A 13,595-nucleotide genomic window follows, 5' to 3' on the forward strand; every position below is an offset into this window, starting at 1 on the left:
TTCATAACCATTTTACAAGTTTAGGTTGTGGATTTGAGTGAACAAGCTCTACTATTGCATGAATGGTCTCGAGTTTAAGTGAATTGAGGGCAGTATCCACGCCTCTAAACTCCTTGTTTTATTCAGCAGAACAAAACACCCAATAAATTTTTACACAATTTTTTCGTAGATGACAGACTATAATTTACTACAATATAACTACCAAACTAACATAACCATGGTCAGAAAAGCTGTGAACTTGGATGTACATGAATTACTCATGATTCAAAATTATTGAAAAATTTTATCATGATTAGTAAATAATAGAAATAGCGTAAATAATAAACTCATAAAAGTGACAATGTCACTCCCTGTCACATTGATATGCTAATCAATCCTTTTGTTTAACTAACAAACCACATCTTGTAGTCAGTCGCATGAAAACAGAGAAAGAACAAACAGACATAACTTGAGTAGTAAATAAATAAATTAAAAAGCAACGACTTCTTAACAACTACACAATACACACTGATGATAATGTTTTAAACCAGATATCCCATCCAAACCCATGCCTTCCCCATACACCACACACACCATTAATACAATCAAAAGTCTAAACAACCCCACTAACAGAGAATTTGAAGTCAGCAACATACCTTTTTCTCTACATGTTATTTTATTATTACATTATGGAACAGCTGCTTGTGTTCTCATCACTGAACATATGTGCTGCAGAGTTATGATCACTGTAATTAGGCTGAGTGTAAGGGTATGGGACATTGTAAGGACTAGGACTAGGGCTAGGGCTAGGGCTATAATTGTAGTAATAGCCAGTGCTAGGTGGAACCATAGGGGCCCTTTGATACATCATCTGGGGCTGTTGTTGCATGGCATGCCTAGTCTGCATGTCCATGTTCATCATCATGGGTGATGGATGGTTGTTGTAACCATTCATGTTCATCAGCATTGATGCAGGGTATTGTTGTTGACCAGTAGGATATCCACCAGTTGGGATTCCACCAGAAGATCCCTGATGAAACCCATTGTTGGATTGGACTTGAAAAGCTGCCAAACCATTGGGACTGCCTCCTAAAGCAGCAGCAGAAGCAGGAGCAGAAGCATTAATCCCATTTCCATGAAAACCAGCTAAATTCATCATGGCACCAATGTCATTAGCCCTTTTGGCTTCCCCAGCATTGATCATATTGTTCCCACCACCCAAATGAGCAGCATTCATTTTCAAAGCTGCAAGAGTTTTTGGATCAATCCCACCTGGACTAGCCTTCATTCCCATAGTCAGATGATCTGTGTTTCCTTTCTTTCCATTTCCAGCATTCACATGTCCAACATTATTGTTCATTTTTCCATTGTTGGAACCTGTAGCAATGGCTCCAACCCCAACACCCTTCTTTGCATTATTTGCTTCAACTTGCTGCCTAAGAAAATTCAGTTGGTTAGCTTTCTCCCTGAGAAACCTAAGTTCTTCCTCTTCATAGTCCTCTTCCTCCTCATCATAGTAATCATCATCTTCTTCAGGGCAGAAAATAGGAAATTTCTGCTGATTTTTGAAGGCTTCAAGGCCCTTCATCAACCCTTGCTTTTGACCTTTGTTGTTCTTATCATCTTTGATGCAGTTGTTGTTCTTCTGCTTTTGGTTTTGGTTTTGGTTTTGGTTGGGTTTCTGTGACCAAAGCTCAGCATATTTACCAGCTCTGACTAGTTTCTTAATCAGAGTAGCAGCATCTACACTTCCTGAAACTGTGACCTTTTGCTGCTCAGCTTCTATATTTACTTGGTACACACCTGTAACAGTAGGGAAGAACAAAGGGGAAACCAGATTAAGAGACTGTAATGCACAAAATTCAAAGCTTAAGAGTCTACTTTCATGAGAAATTTGCCTAAACTCTTTGGTCTACGAACAGTGAACTTTAATTATATTCTCTCAAATAAAGGCAAAATAGCCAGTCAATAGCATCAATTATTAATACCCCGTAACAATCATTACTTTTGACATGATTTAATCAATCTATAAACATAAAAAGACAGTTCTTTACATGTCATTTGACTTGGAACAGAGTAACCACTAACCAATGTACTCTTCGGCTGTTGAGGAAACAAGTTTGATGTTATTCATTTTCAAAAAAAAAAGTTTGATGTTATTCAAATATTCAGTAAAGCTAAATATTATTACGAGGCTCAGTTCACTTCATTGTTTTTGTTTCACTAAGGGCCAAGAAAATAGTCTTCATTTTAGAACATTTTCTTCCAACATTTTCTCAGTAGCCAACCAAGCTTTTAATAGTACACTAGAAGTAACATATAACAACAGACAATAAAGTTCACACAATGTTGAGTCACGAAAAAGAGCAAAGACAAGAACTTGTAATACAAACTAAAAGGATGATATAAGAGAGTGAGCACCTTCTATCCTCTGAAGAAGTTTCTTAACTTTCTGCTTACACCCATCACAGTGTATGCTCACTTTGAGAACACAAGTCTGTAGAGAATGAAAATAAAACAAGAACAAATATTCTTAAGGAAAAGACCACCAACCCACTTTGCTGTATATTCATAGTAAAATAAATAAAAGAAAGACTTGTGAAGACAGAGAGAATGTGGTAAAGAGAGAGAGACCTGGATCTTGAGGAGCTTAAAGTCTTCTTCTTTAGTCATTTCTTCAGTGCTGTTTGGAATGAAAGAATTCTTTTTTTCTCTCTCTCTCTCAGTGCTAGAAAAAGAGGATAAACACCTACGCTAGTGGGGGTAAAAGAGTTAGCAATGGCATGTGAGTTTTCTATAACTTATAGATAGATTCTTCCTTTTATCTCTTTGGTCTTTGCTTTCACTTTTCACTTCTCTCTTCTCTCCCTTCAGTTTCTCAAAACCAAAACAAAACAAAGGCACATGGGTGTTGAACTTAAAGTTAAAATATTAGTTTATAAAAAGGAAAACAAAAATAGTGACAAACTATACAAAACCCAAATGCCAAGACAAACAGGTGGAAATTAAAATCACAGATACTGAATAGGTTGAAGATAAAAAGGTAAGAGTGAGAGAGAGAGAGCAATGCAAGTAGGTGAAGAGTAAAATGTGGGAGAGAGAGAAAGAAGCGGGTGATCTGAATTCTGAAATGATGTGATTTAACGTTAAATACTGAAGAACAGCGACTTGACAGGCCGACTTATATATCTGTCCTCTTTGTCACATCTACTTACCCCTATAAATAATATTTTCTCGTGATAGTTTAAATACGAGAGCTCTGAGCTTAATGTCTCTCTCTCTCTCTGTTTTGGATTTTGAAGTTGAAACTTGAAACTAATTTAAGTTCATGTGTCCTGTAATTTATTTATTTATTTTTAGGTAACCTGGGCATTAATGCTCACATTTTAAAAATGGGGTATTTGGCTAGCTCTCTCCTAACTCATTTTTGACAAACAATGATAAGAGCACTCAACAGTTTCACCATCATATTCATAGGCCATTTATGACACGTTTGAGATTGTTTTGATTCTGATTCTTTTTATGTTTTAAAATTTATATTTTAGTTGGGTATCAAAAAAATTATATATATATATATATTTTTTAGTTGTTCATGTTTGATTTTGTCTCCGTATTGACTTTACCATCTATTTTCATTACTAATTTGACCATTCATAATGTTGTTATGCATAGATTGTGAAATTTATACATGCTATAATATTTTAAAGTTAGTATTTAATGAAATAATTGAAGAGTATTTAAAGGTCAAATTACTAATAAAAATAGGCGGCATGGATCAATATGAAAACAGAATCAAATGTAAAGAGTAAAAACAAAACTTTGAGACATATAGCTATAATAAAAACAACTCTAAATTTTAAGTACAAAAAATGTACTTCACAGGCTCAATAAGAGTTGATTAAGTAAATAGCAATCAAAATGGTAATAGCTGGTGGGTTTTCCATTAAAATCGGTCAAATAGCTTCGGTGGCTTTTCCATTAAAGCCTGGACAGTACGAGCAAGGTTGACCTTCATATAAGAGGTTTTTATTTTTTTATAATCCCCAACTTTCATTAAACAACAAGAGAAGCAGCATCTTTGAATTCTCTTTTAGTACACTACTACTTAAGCAATGAGCTAACAACCTTTCCATGAGCACATATCCTTGATTTTTGATTGCATGAACCTTCCTGTTAGAAAAAGAAGGTCGAGATCAAGCATGTTTTTTGAAAAGAAAAAAAAAAGACTAACTTTTATTCAGACTAGCTAGCTAGTGACTTATGACAAAACCCGAGAAGAACAAATCAGATTTTATATTAAACTACTTATATTGTATGTAAAGAGTTCATTATATTGAATGTAAAAACAGTCTATTGTATTTTTTGGGGGACTAAAGGTCATCCCCAATTTCGTAGGACAAGTTATTATTGGACATTGTTGCTTACTGGTAAGAAATACAGAATGACTGAGCACATGTTTAACCAAAAATATTGCTGTGAAAGGTATACCATAGATTTTACCATTTAATACTAGACACTAGTACATATATGTATCATGGAAACTGGGGAATAAAAGAACATTGTAAAAAGTGTTTTTTTCAGAAGAAATGTGTCTGTACAATTCTTCTTAGCATAGAACTGTTCCTTGCAGTGTAAAAATCACTTTCCTTAATGTCACATTATATATATTTGCTAAAATGTCACATTTGATGTATACCCCAAAGTCCAAACTAAGAATATATTGATCTTGACCACCCTGAAATATTGCTGAACACCTAATGGTTTGGATGTACAGAATGCAAAGTCCTGCATGTTACAAGAAAGTTGCCAAATCCACGTCTAATCATCCTCTCCAAGTTCCTAACCAACCCGAAAAGAAGAAAATAAAATATTTCATATGTTTGAACCATCTCTATTCAGGAAATAATTGTGGACCCGAAATAAGAACTATTTAAATCAGAACTTGCCTGAATAAAAAGTTCCACAATTTTAAATAATTCTTCAAAGGGAAACTAATCCAAATATTTCTTACAATTCGCCACACTAGGTGAAAGGATTTGAATGAAAACCCCGCACCTTAAGGCAAAGCCCTTTGAGAATACCTTGATTGATCTCCTTTGATGCTTGATGGCTACACCATCTTACGAGCCTGAATTACATGCCTTGTTTTCTTCATTGGATTCGAGTCTTGCATGAGCCATCAGCTCAAAACCATGGAAGGGAAGAGCTACCATTATTCCTACTTGTAATTTGATTTGATTATCAATTTTCTGTCAAGTATCAATTGTGATGCATACTAGGTCAAACCCTTCTTTACTCCAATTAGGGACACTGAATTTTACATCACGTTTTCACATCAAACTCACAAAATATTTAGGATATTACTCCACTTATCCACCAAAACCCAAAAAACAAAAGGGTTTTTAAGGGTGTGTAAAAATTAGTGAAATTTTCGGTGTTGGAAAATTATTTCTTCTATTTTGGGCAAAGCTTCGGTAGGTGTACTAAATCTAGTTCTAGATTCAAGCCAAACCTTATTCCATAAATGCTTCTGACTATGCAATGTAGATGGAGAATATTCCACCAACTTTTTACTTTGTTTTCCAAGCTGATTTAGCCAATTTTTCGTTGCTTTAATAAAATAGTTACAAGTCTTCTTTCTCCAAAATAAATAAATAAAATTGGAAACTTTTTTTTTTTTTTATGAACAAAAAAAGGCTCATACTGTGCGGTATCATTACCCTTTACCACTTAAACCCAAATTTTATGACGTGGGACCATTGAAGCTGCTTGGGGCTATCATGTGAATACATCATTTTAAACTGAAGCGTCACGACTCGAATTATAACCCTTAGACTCGCAAAGATGATGGTTCAAAGGACTTTTACCATCAAGCTGCCACCCTATGAAGGTATCTCATGCTTTACTCTTTTTCGTCTTTTTAGTGGACCTGTTATTAGTGTTATTGGTTAAGCTTTTTTTTATTTAAAGTTTATTTTATTTATTTTGTTAGATTAGTTTTTTAAAGTTTTACTTTCTAGCATATATAATTATATTTTTACACAATTTATCTTTTAAATAAAGTAAATCAATAAAGTATATATTATTCAAGTTCAAACACACTATTTTTTTCACTTTTTTTTTTTTGAAACATATTTTTTTTCACCTTTTAAATTGCAAACATACAAATATAAGCTTATGCATATAACAGGATTCACTGGAACTCCGTACATGCAATACTAAGTGAGATCGATATGTACGGATGTTGAGATTCCTGCAATCTTTGGCTGCAAACACACTATTTAAATTTTGGTAATTTCTGCATTGTTGTATTATGTGTGTATGTTAGCAATAATATAAAGAGTGGTTGAAATAACTTGAAGCCCCTTGTCCACTTGTCGTTTAAAGTTGAAGAAGCACAACTCTGATCCAAATAGAGCCCGTCAAAATTTTATGAATTCAGGTAAAGGAACTTGTAGTCTAGTAGCACTACAACATCCTCTATTTTATTAAGAAAATTAAGGGTGAGCATGAATCTTGTTAAAGTGATTTTTTCAATCCAACCAAACATTGTCGAGTTGAGTAATCTCATACCCAACTCAAATGGGTTGGGTTGGATAAGCGAATTGTATTCATATAATTCATGCCTTATTAAAAAAACATAAAATGGTTTTTTAATAGAGCTTGTGTCGAGCAGTTTCACTAGACATGTTGAGATATGAATATATATTCAATGGAATTGTTCACTAGAAATAAGTCATGTCCTTTTCATAATATGTTTAAGCATTTCTTCAATAAATTATTAGAATTACACATTATCTATCTAAATTATATATCTAATTTTCAAACTCATCAAAACTAATTTTCAAAAGACAAAAATAAGTCAAGCTAGAAATATAAATAAGGTCAATGAATAAATCTATAAATTCGATGGATTATGTTTAATAAAATGGGTTAAAAAACCTATCAACCTGAACTCGATCTAACCTAAAATTCAAAATAAAATTTCAATGCAACACAATTCACCAAATCACAAAAAAAAGTGAAAAACCAATTTGAGGCATCGGATTGAATTGAATTGAATTGATTTGGGTTGGTTTCTTTTCATACACACTCAAAACATAATTAGGATTTGAATCACTTATAAAAAAAAAATAAGGATTTGAATCCATCTCTCCTCTCCAATATTATTCTAATTAACTAAGAACTAATTATCAAAAGTAATCCATAGTAAGATACAGCGAGAAATTGAAAGTAGTGTGAGAAGTTAGAGGAGAAATTGGTCTACTAGTATAAAGGTTAGCTAGCTAGCTAGCACTATATATAATCTTTGAATAATATATATTCCTGTACTTATTTTCACGTATCCCCGTGACAAGTAGGGACAACCTCACTCCAGTGTGGGAAGCACGACAAATAGGGTTACAGATTACGAGGTCAACTTTTTTCACTTACCACCTCCTCTATTTGCCACTATTCCTACTTTTTCCAGATGATTTCTTTATTTCTTGTTAACCCCACTTCCTTTTTGTTTTTGACTCCAATACCTGGCTATGACTTTTATACAGTTTTTGACTGTGGAAAAAAAAAAAAAGTGGACTATAGGTTTAACTCTGAATTAACTAACTTAGGTTTAGACTTGTCTACTAAATAGGTCTTAAACCTTTCTATTTTCAACCTTTGAATAAATAAGTTAATTAACATTAAATAAGATGTATACTCAATGTATAATTAAATCTTATGATTTTCGTGTTGTCGCCCTCTCATCGATGTAGTTAATTGATCGGCACAATAATTGGCTTCCCAATATATATATTTTATCTTAAATAAGAAGATTATTGCAATCAGAAACAAAAGTGCAAATGTATACTATAGGCCTATTAACTCATCATATAAGTCATGAAAAATATAAATGGATTCAACATCGCGATAATGTGTCTACATTTTGCAAGACTATAACCCTTTGTCTGTCAGTGGTCATTGTGCTTTTATCGCCCAAAGAATGACCATGATGCTAGTTGTGTGGCCTAACCTAAGAGAAAAGCCACTCAACCAAATTCTTAAAAGGTCTCAAATCAAGTCTCAACTTCTAACCAGACCAATGCCTTTGGAAACTCGCTTTGGTGTTTAGTTTATCCTCTCCATGGGAGGGAATTGCCATGCTACAACTAGCTAGTGGGAAGTTTTATAAAGTCATTTTGTTATAATTCTAATGTGGCAAATTGTGAGTAATCTGTTTATTACTTTCATATAAATCTTTAAATTTTATTTTTCACCGCTCACAATTTACAATATGTCCATCACATACAAAATGCTAGGTTTGTTTATGAGTTAAAAAGTGAGTCAATTTGCTATGAAGTAACGAATTATTATTTTCATGACTTGATCTCTCATAATTTCCCATGTTTATAACTCATCCAATTATTTTATAGAGTCATTATATGTCAGTTTTTAAAATATTTAGGATAAAATTATATTTTTGTTTCCATTTTAACCACTTAAATTTGGGATTTCTTTTTATAAAAAAAATTTTGTACTCCAAGTATGATTGTGCTTTCTAAATAGTCATTTTGTTCATCCCATTTCGAACATTAAATACCAACGAAATGAAGTAGTTTCTTTGTTTCTTTTTTCTTTTTTCCTTTGATGATGCAATTTTTTTCTCTCTTAAACACATAGACTAGTATAACGATGCATATGTTTTTCTCTCTTTACTTTTTCTTTTTAACATGCATGATAGGAAAATTAAATTCAAAAAAATAACACTATGCATGTGCATAACATATGAGACGGGTTATATTTATTTTTATTATGTGGACTATATTCAGAGTGGCAACAAAAATACCTCAAATACCCAAAAAAATGCTTTGCAAATACCCAAAAATACCTCAAATAATTAGGGATACTTTTTTATTTTTCAAAAAAATCCGGGCTATCTATTACAGTCTACAAACAAAAAGAAAAAAATAGAAAGAACCTTTTGGGGTGATGCTTAAAAGGGAGAAAATGAATTTATTAATAGGACTGAATTGAATGACCATCTGTGCAAAAGAAAAAGATGTTTTACCTTTCGGACAAAGTTCTTTAAACTGACCCTCTAATGGGAAAGACCAAAGGACAAAAGTAGACGTTCACTTTTTGACCTCTTATGGTTTACAATTTCCAAAAATAAATGGCTCATTATTTTTTTTAACCATTTCTATACTATACAAAAAAATATACATTTTTATAAACCACATGAACAGCAACATTTGTGGGAGATGTGACTTTTGGGCCTCGAGTCCCAAGACTCTATTAGAGGGGTTCGTTTTTTTCTTTCTGAGGGTACACTAATACTCTATATGAATATGACTAGAGGCACAGCACGCAATCACACAAAGGTAAAAGTGATTGATGTTGTGTAAGAAGAAGTAAGGAGTCTAGCTAGGTCTAGGTGGGTGTGTGTGTGTAAGTATGTGTTAGGGTTCATCATTACTTGCTCCCTAGCTCCTGCAAATCTCTCTGCATGCTGTCCCAACTTAACCAATCCCCCCTTTACTTTCTTCGCTCTTTTCTTTATTTATTACTATCTTTTGCTTCCTTATGAAGTCTCTGAATCTGATAATGCTAGACTACTGCTAGTAACAAATTTTATACCTTTTTTTTATTATTGATTATTCGTTAGAGTTATAATGATTTTCCCATCCTTCTCATTAATTACAATTTTATAGTTAGTTATTGATAACTTCACTCGTAAATTTTTTAATAATTAAATAAGAAGATTAAGGGTCAATCTTTATTTATATCAAAAATCAATTAATATTTTAATATGATAATAAAGAATTATCATCAAAAATTTTCTAAAAAAATAATTTTATTGCGATGCCTCCTAATATTTTTTAAACCTTTCCATAATATTTTATAGATTGTGATTAGTGTAATATAATTTTTTTAATGGATTTTACTAAACATTTCCTTAGCTTTAAGGTTTACATTAGTGAATCTTCTTCTTCTTCTTCTTCTTCTTCTTCTTTTTTTTTTTTTATAATTATGATGAAATGAAAGTGATTAACCTTTTTTTTTAAAAAAATCAAATTTTTATAAACTAGATGATTAATGTATGCCTTAACGGGACCATTTTCTTTTTATATATATATATATATAGAATCATGCGGATCATTTTATTATTATCAATCACAATATGCTATCTCACATTAAAAGGGGAATAAAAGAACTCTCCATACAAAAATTTCACCAATTTTCTTTTATATATTTTGCGTTAAGATGGAGCCATGGAACACTATCTTGATGGTTATGCGGTGAAATATGAAAATTTTGATAGAATTTTGATGAGTACTACTAGAACCACAATTAATTTTTATACTTATTTTTACAATTATTTTACATAATAGATGGTAACTAATTATCTATCACTTTTATATAAACCTAAACTTTTTTTTTTTTTCAACCAGTGACCATCAAACTCACCAAATAGTTAGTAGCATTTTTTCAATTTTAATACATTAAGACTGCATTAAAAATGTTCTGAAATTTGTTAAAAACATATATCAATTGTAATAATTAACTATAACTGCCACTGACTTCTTTCCTTCTGGAATGAGTTCAATGATTCAATCGTTATCTTATTCTTAAATGGGGTTAAAATTCTCTGAGGAAATTATAAAGACCTATTGTACATTTTGGGTGAGGAGGGTAAGATCATGAAGATCAGGATGATTTATGGTACTGGTGACCAATAGGACCCACAATTTTGGGATCCCAAGCTGTGCTATGCTTTTTGTGTTATACTTATATGACATATGATGTAACCAATCTCTTGTTTGGGCCCCACGTTTGATCTGCTATGAATTCCGATGACAGAGAGACACACGAGGTGTTGGCCTTATTGGGCCAGACTGTCCTGTTTTCTGGGCCTTTTTTCTTGAAGTGGGTCTGCAATTGGCCCTCTATTGAAGACACAATGGCCATCTGGCCTTTATTGCAGAAGGATGGTACTAACCAATGAACCATAGGGAATATGGCACTTTTTTTAAATGTGAAAGGCCTACGATTTTGGAAAATATATATAAGGACAATCTTTTCTGTCACAACCCTAACGTGGCATATCGTGAGTAATAGAGAAAAAAATAGTAAGTTTATGTAAACATATAAGATAGTTGTGAAAAAGTCAAAGGTCTTATAGTTGAATTAGTACATCCTCATGCACTTTATGCTTGAGATCTAGGAGAGAAATAGTTCGAATTGCGGGATTAACAGCATATTGTAATTATCTCTAAAAAATAGATATAATTGTAGAAAAGCGTGTAATAAAGTGTGTGATCTTAAAATTACTATCTATTTTGAAGGGTAAAGTTCAATGATTGTCAAATTGATTAATAAACAAGTCTTAAGACAATAATTTTAACAATAAATGTTACTATAGTACAAATTGCGTGTATTTTTATGTAATTTGCCTAAATAAATTTCATGATCAAGCTACTCTTTATTTTGCAAATGGGGCACGTAGAATAAATTTAGGAATACATATATTTGATTTCATACTTAATTTTTCAGCATGTTAAATTGGTTGATTGGGACTGATAAACACTTTATGCTCACAACGTTTTTTTAATTATTTTTACGACTCAAAATTGACCTGTTTAACAAGTTGTGAAATTGGATGTAAAAGTATTTATGAACATACCCTAGTATTGTTGGATTTATAAATGCCATATTCCAACTCCCTCCTCCGAAAAAAAACCCAACTATTTCTCAGGTCATTTGTCCTTATGTTTCACTTAGGTGCTACAGAATCCATCAGCAAAAAGGCACAAAACTTTGACAAGAAGATTTTGAACTTTGACGAAACATGTAAACACAAAAACAGCTACCAATTTACCAATATTCGTGTGGAGTCAAATGCACGGTCAAAAATTGCCAACATAAAAAACTAGTTTTGGGTTTCCCATATGTCTGTTTTCTGTCAAATATAGGCCCAATTTTGGTAAGAAATTTTTAGTAACGTTGTTGTTGTTTTGTAGAAATACACGTAGATAAAAAAAAATATGTATAATATTATTTAAATACTGAAAACTATTGTTTAAACAACAGTGATAAACACTCCTATAGTTTGTGGACCTTGTTGTCCTCTTCTGCTGCCCATTATAAATATCATATCCACACACACGACCAATAAATATTCTTACCCCATATTTCAGTTTTTACTTTAATTTAAGGTTTTCCCTCTTCTCTGGAGAATATTGGTTTAAGTATTTAACTCCTAGCAGGTGTAGTAGCTGACTCTATATAAATGCTAGGTAATGGACCTACTTCTTGCATAAAGGGGCCAAGGGACCAAGGAGTTAGGCCCAACTTTGCAACGTACGGACATTTAGGTGTTTTCTGAATTTGAGAGTTTGTTCAAACAATATTTTGTTTTTCTAATTAATCTACAATATTTTGATTCCACTTATTTCTCAATTTACTTTGTTTATTTGGTTAGATATAAATATAATACAGCATGTTCAATCTTCACTTTTTTTTTTCCCCTTCTTTTTTGAAGAAAAAAATATACTTTTTGCAGTTTTTTTTTTTTTTAAAATTATTATTATTTATTTTAAAGAAACTAAATAAGCCAAGAAAATAAAATATTCCAAACAGACATACCTAGCTTTGGTGAGATGAAGCCATTACTAAGATGAAAATTTAGAGATTGCAAGTAATATCTTGAACTACAGTTGGACATTTCTTGAAAAGTTTACTTTTGTTGAGTCACATTATTGATTATGTCATCACTCTTTTTAGTGATTTGTTCTTCTAATTTTTGATAATATTAAATATATTAACAGATTAACTTTACACATTCATTTTGGACGATTTATTTTTAATAATATTTTGGATGATTTTAACTTTACATATATTTTGCTTTTACACATTTATCTACTTTAATTTAGAAAGAACTCCTTCCACATTTTCATTTTTCTTCATTACACTTACTTCAATTTAGTCCATTTCGGCCCAATTCGGTGTACTTTGGTTTATTTTGGTCTAATTCGGTCCACTTAGATTAATTTCACCCCATTTCAGTCTAATTTGGTCCACTTAGGTCTATTTCAGCCCAATACGATCTACTTTGGTTCATTTCAGTCTAATTAGGTCCACTAAGGTCCATTTCAGCCCAATTCTGTCAGTTCAGTCCATTTAGTTCACTTCTGCTCAGTTCGGTCCAATTTAGTTCATTTCGGTCTAATTCGGTCTACTTCAGTACACTTAGTCGACTTTGGTCTATTTCAGCCCACTTTGGCTAATTCTGTCCATTTCGATATGAGTATGCTTTTGAAAGAAAGAGGAAATGGGTATATGCTTTTGATATAAGCATGCTAAAGCTATAATATGAGTATGATTTTGAAGCCTTTACCCCCTTCCTACCACAGAGTTAAGAGGCCATTGGCCTAAACAACACCAATGCGAAGCTCCTACAAATCTTTGACCTCTAAAGAATAACACACCTATAAAGTTTGGTATGTCTAGTTGGTGTGACAACAAATTGCTCACCTGAGTACATTAAAAGATGGTCATAAAATTCATCTTAGACAAAAACTATTCACAAGGGCTACAACTCATGGAGGCTGAACCGGATTTTGCAATTGAGTGCTTTT

The 13,595-nt window shown here is 32.2% G+C and overlaps 1 protein-coding gene across 1 annotated transcript; it reads right to left on the reverse strand.

Moving 5' to 3' along the window:
• Nucleotides 1-430: 430 nt before the first annotated feature.
• On the reverse strand, nucleotides 431-3,060 carry LOC115973966 (heavy metal-associated isoprenylated plant protein 37). The gene is made up of 3 exons (XM_031094203.1): nucleotides 2,614-3,060; nucleotides 2,401-2,476; nucleotides 431-1,782 (listed from the first exon to the last, which is right to left on the reverse strand). The coding sequence occupies exons 1-3, from the start codon at nucleotides 2,650-2,652 to the stop codon at nucleotides 662-664; spliced, it is 1,236 nt and encodes a 411-aa protein (XP_030950063.1). The 5' UTR covers nucleotides 2,653-3,060; the 3' UTR covers nucleotides 431-661.
• Between the last annotated feature and the right edge of the window lie 10,535 nt (nucleotides 3,061-13,595).

Source organism: Quercus lobata, chromosome 1 (genome assembly GCF_001633185.2).
Source record: "Quercus lobata isolate SW786 chromosome 1, ValleyOak3.0 Primary Assembly, whole genome shotgun sequence".
Lineage (NCBI taxonomy): Eukaryota > Viridiplantae > Streptophyta > Magnoliopsida > Fagales > Fagaceae > Quercus > Quercus lobata.

Excerpts from the sequence above, each read along its gene's own strand:
- LOC115973966 (XM_031094203.1), bottom strand. The coding sequence starts at position 2,652 with ATGACTAAAGAAGAAGACTTTAAGCTCCTCAAGATCCAG. Across the intron at positions 2,477-2,613 it reads TTAAGCTCCTCAAGATCCAG|ACTTGTGTTCTCAAAGTGAG; the intron begins GTCTCTCTCTCT and ends CATTCTCTACAG. Across the intron at positions 1,783-2,400 it reads ACTTCTTCAGAGGATAGAAG|GTGTGTACCAAGTAAATATA; the intron begins GTGCTCACTCTC and ends CTACTGTTACAG.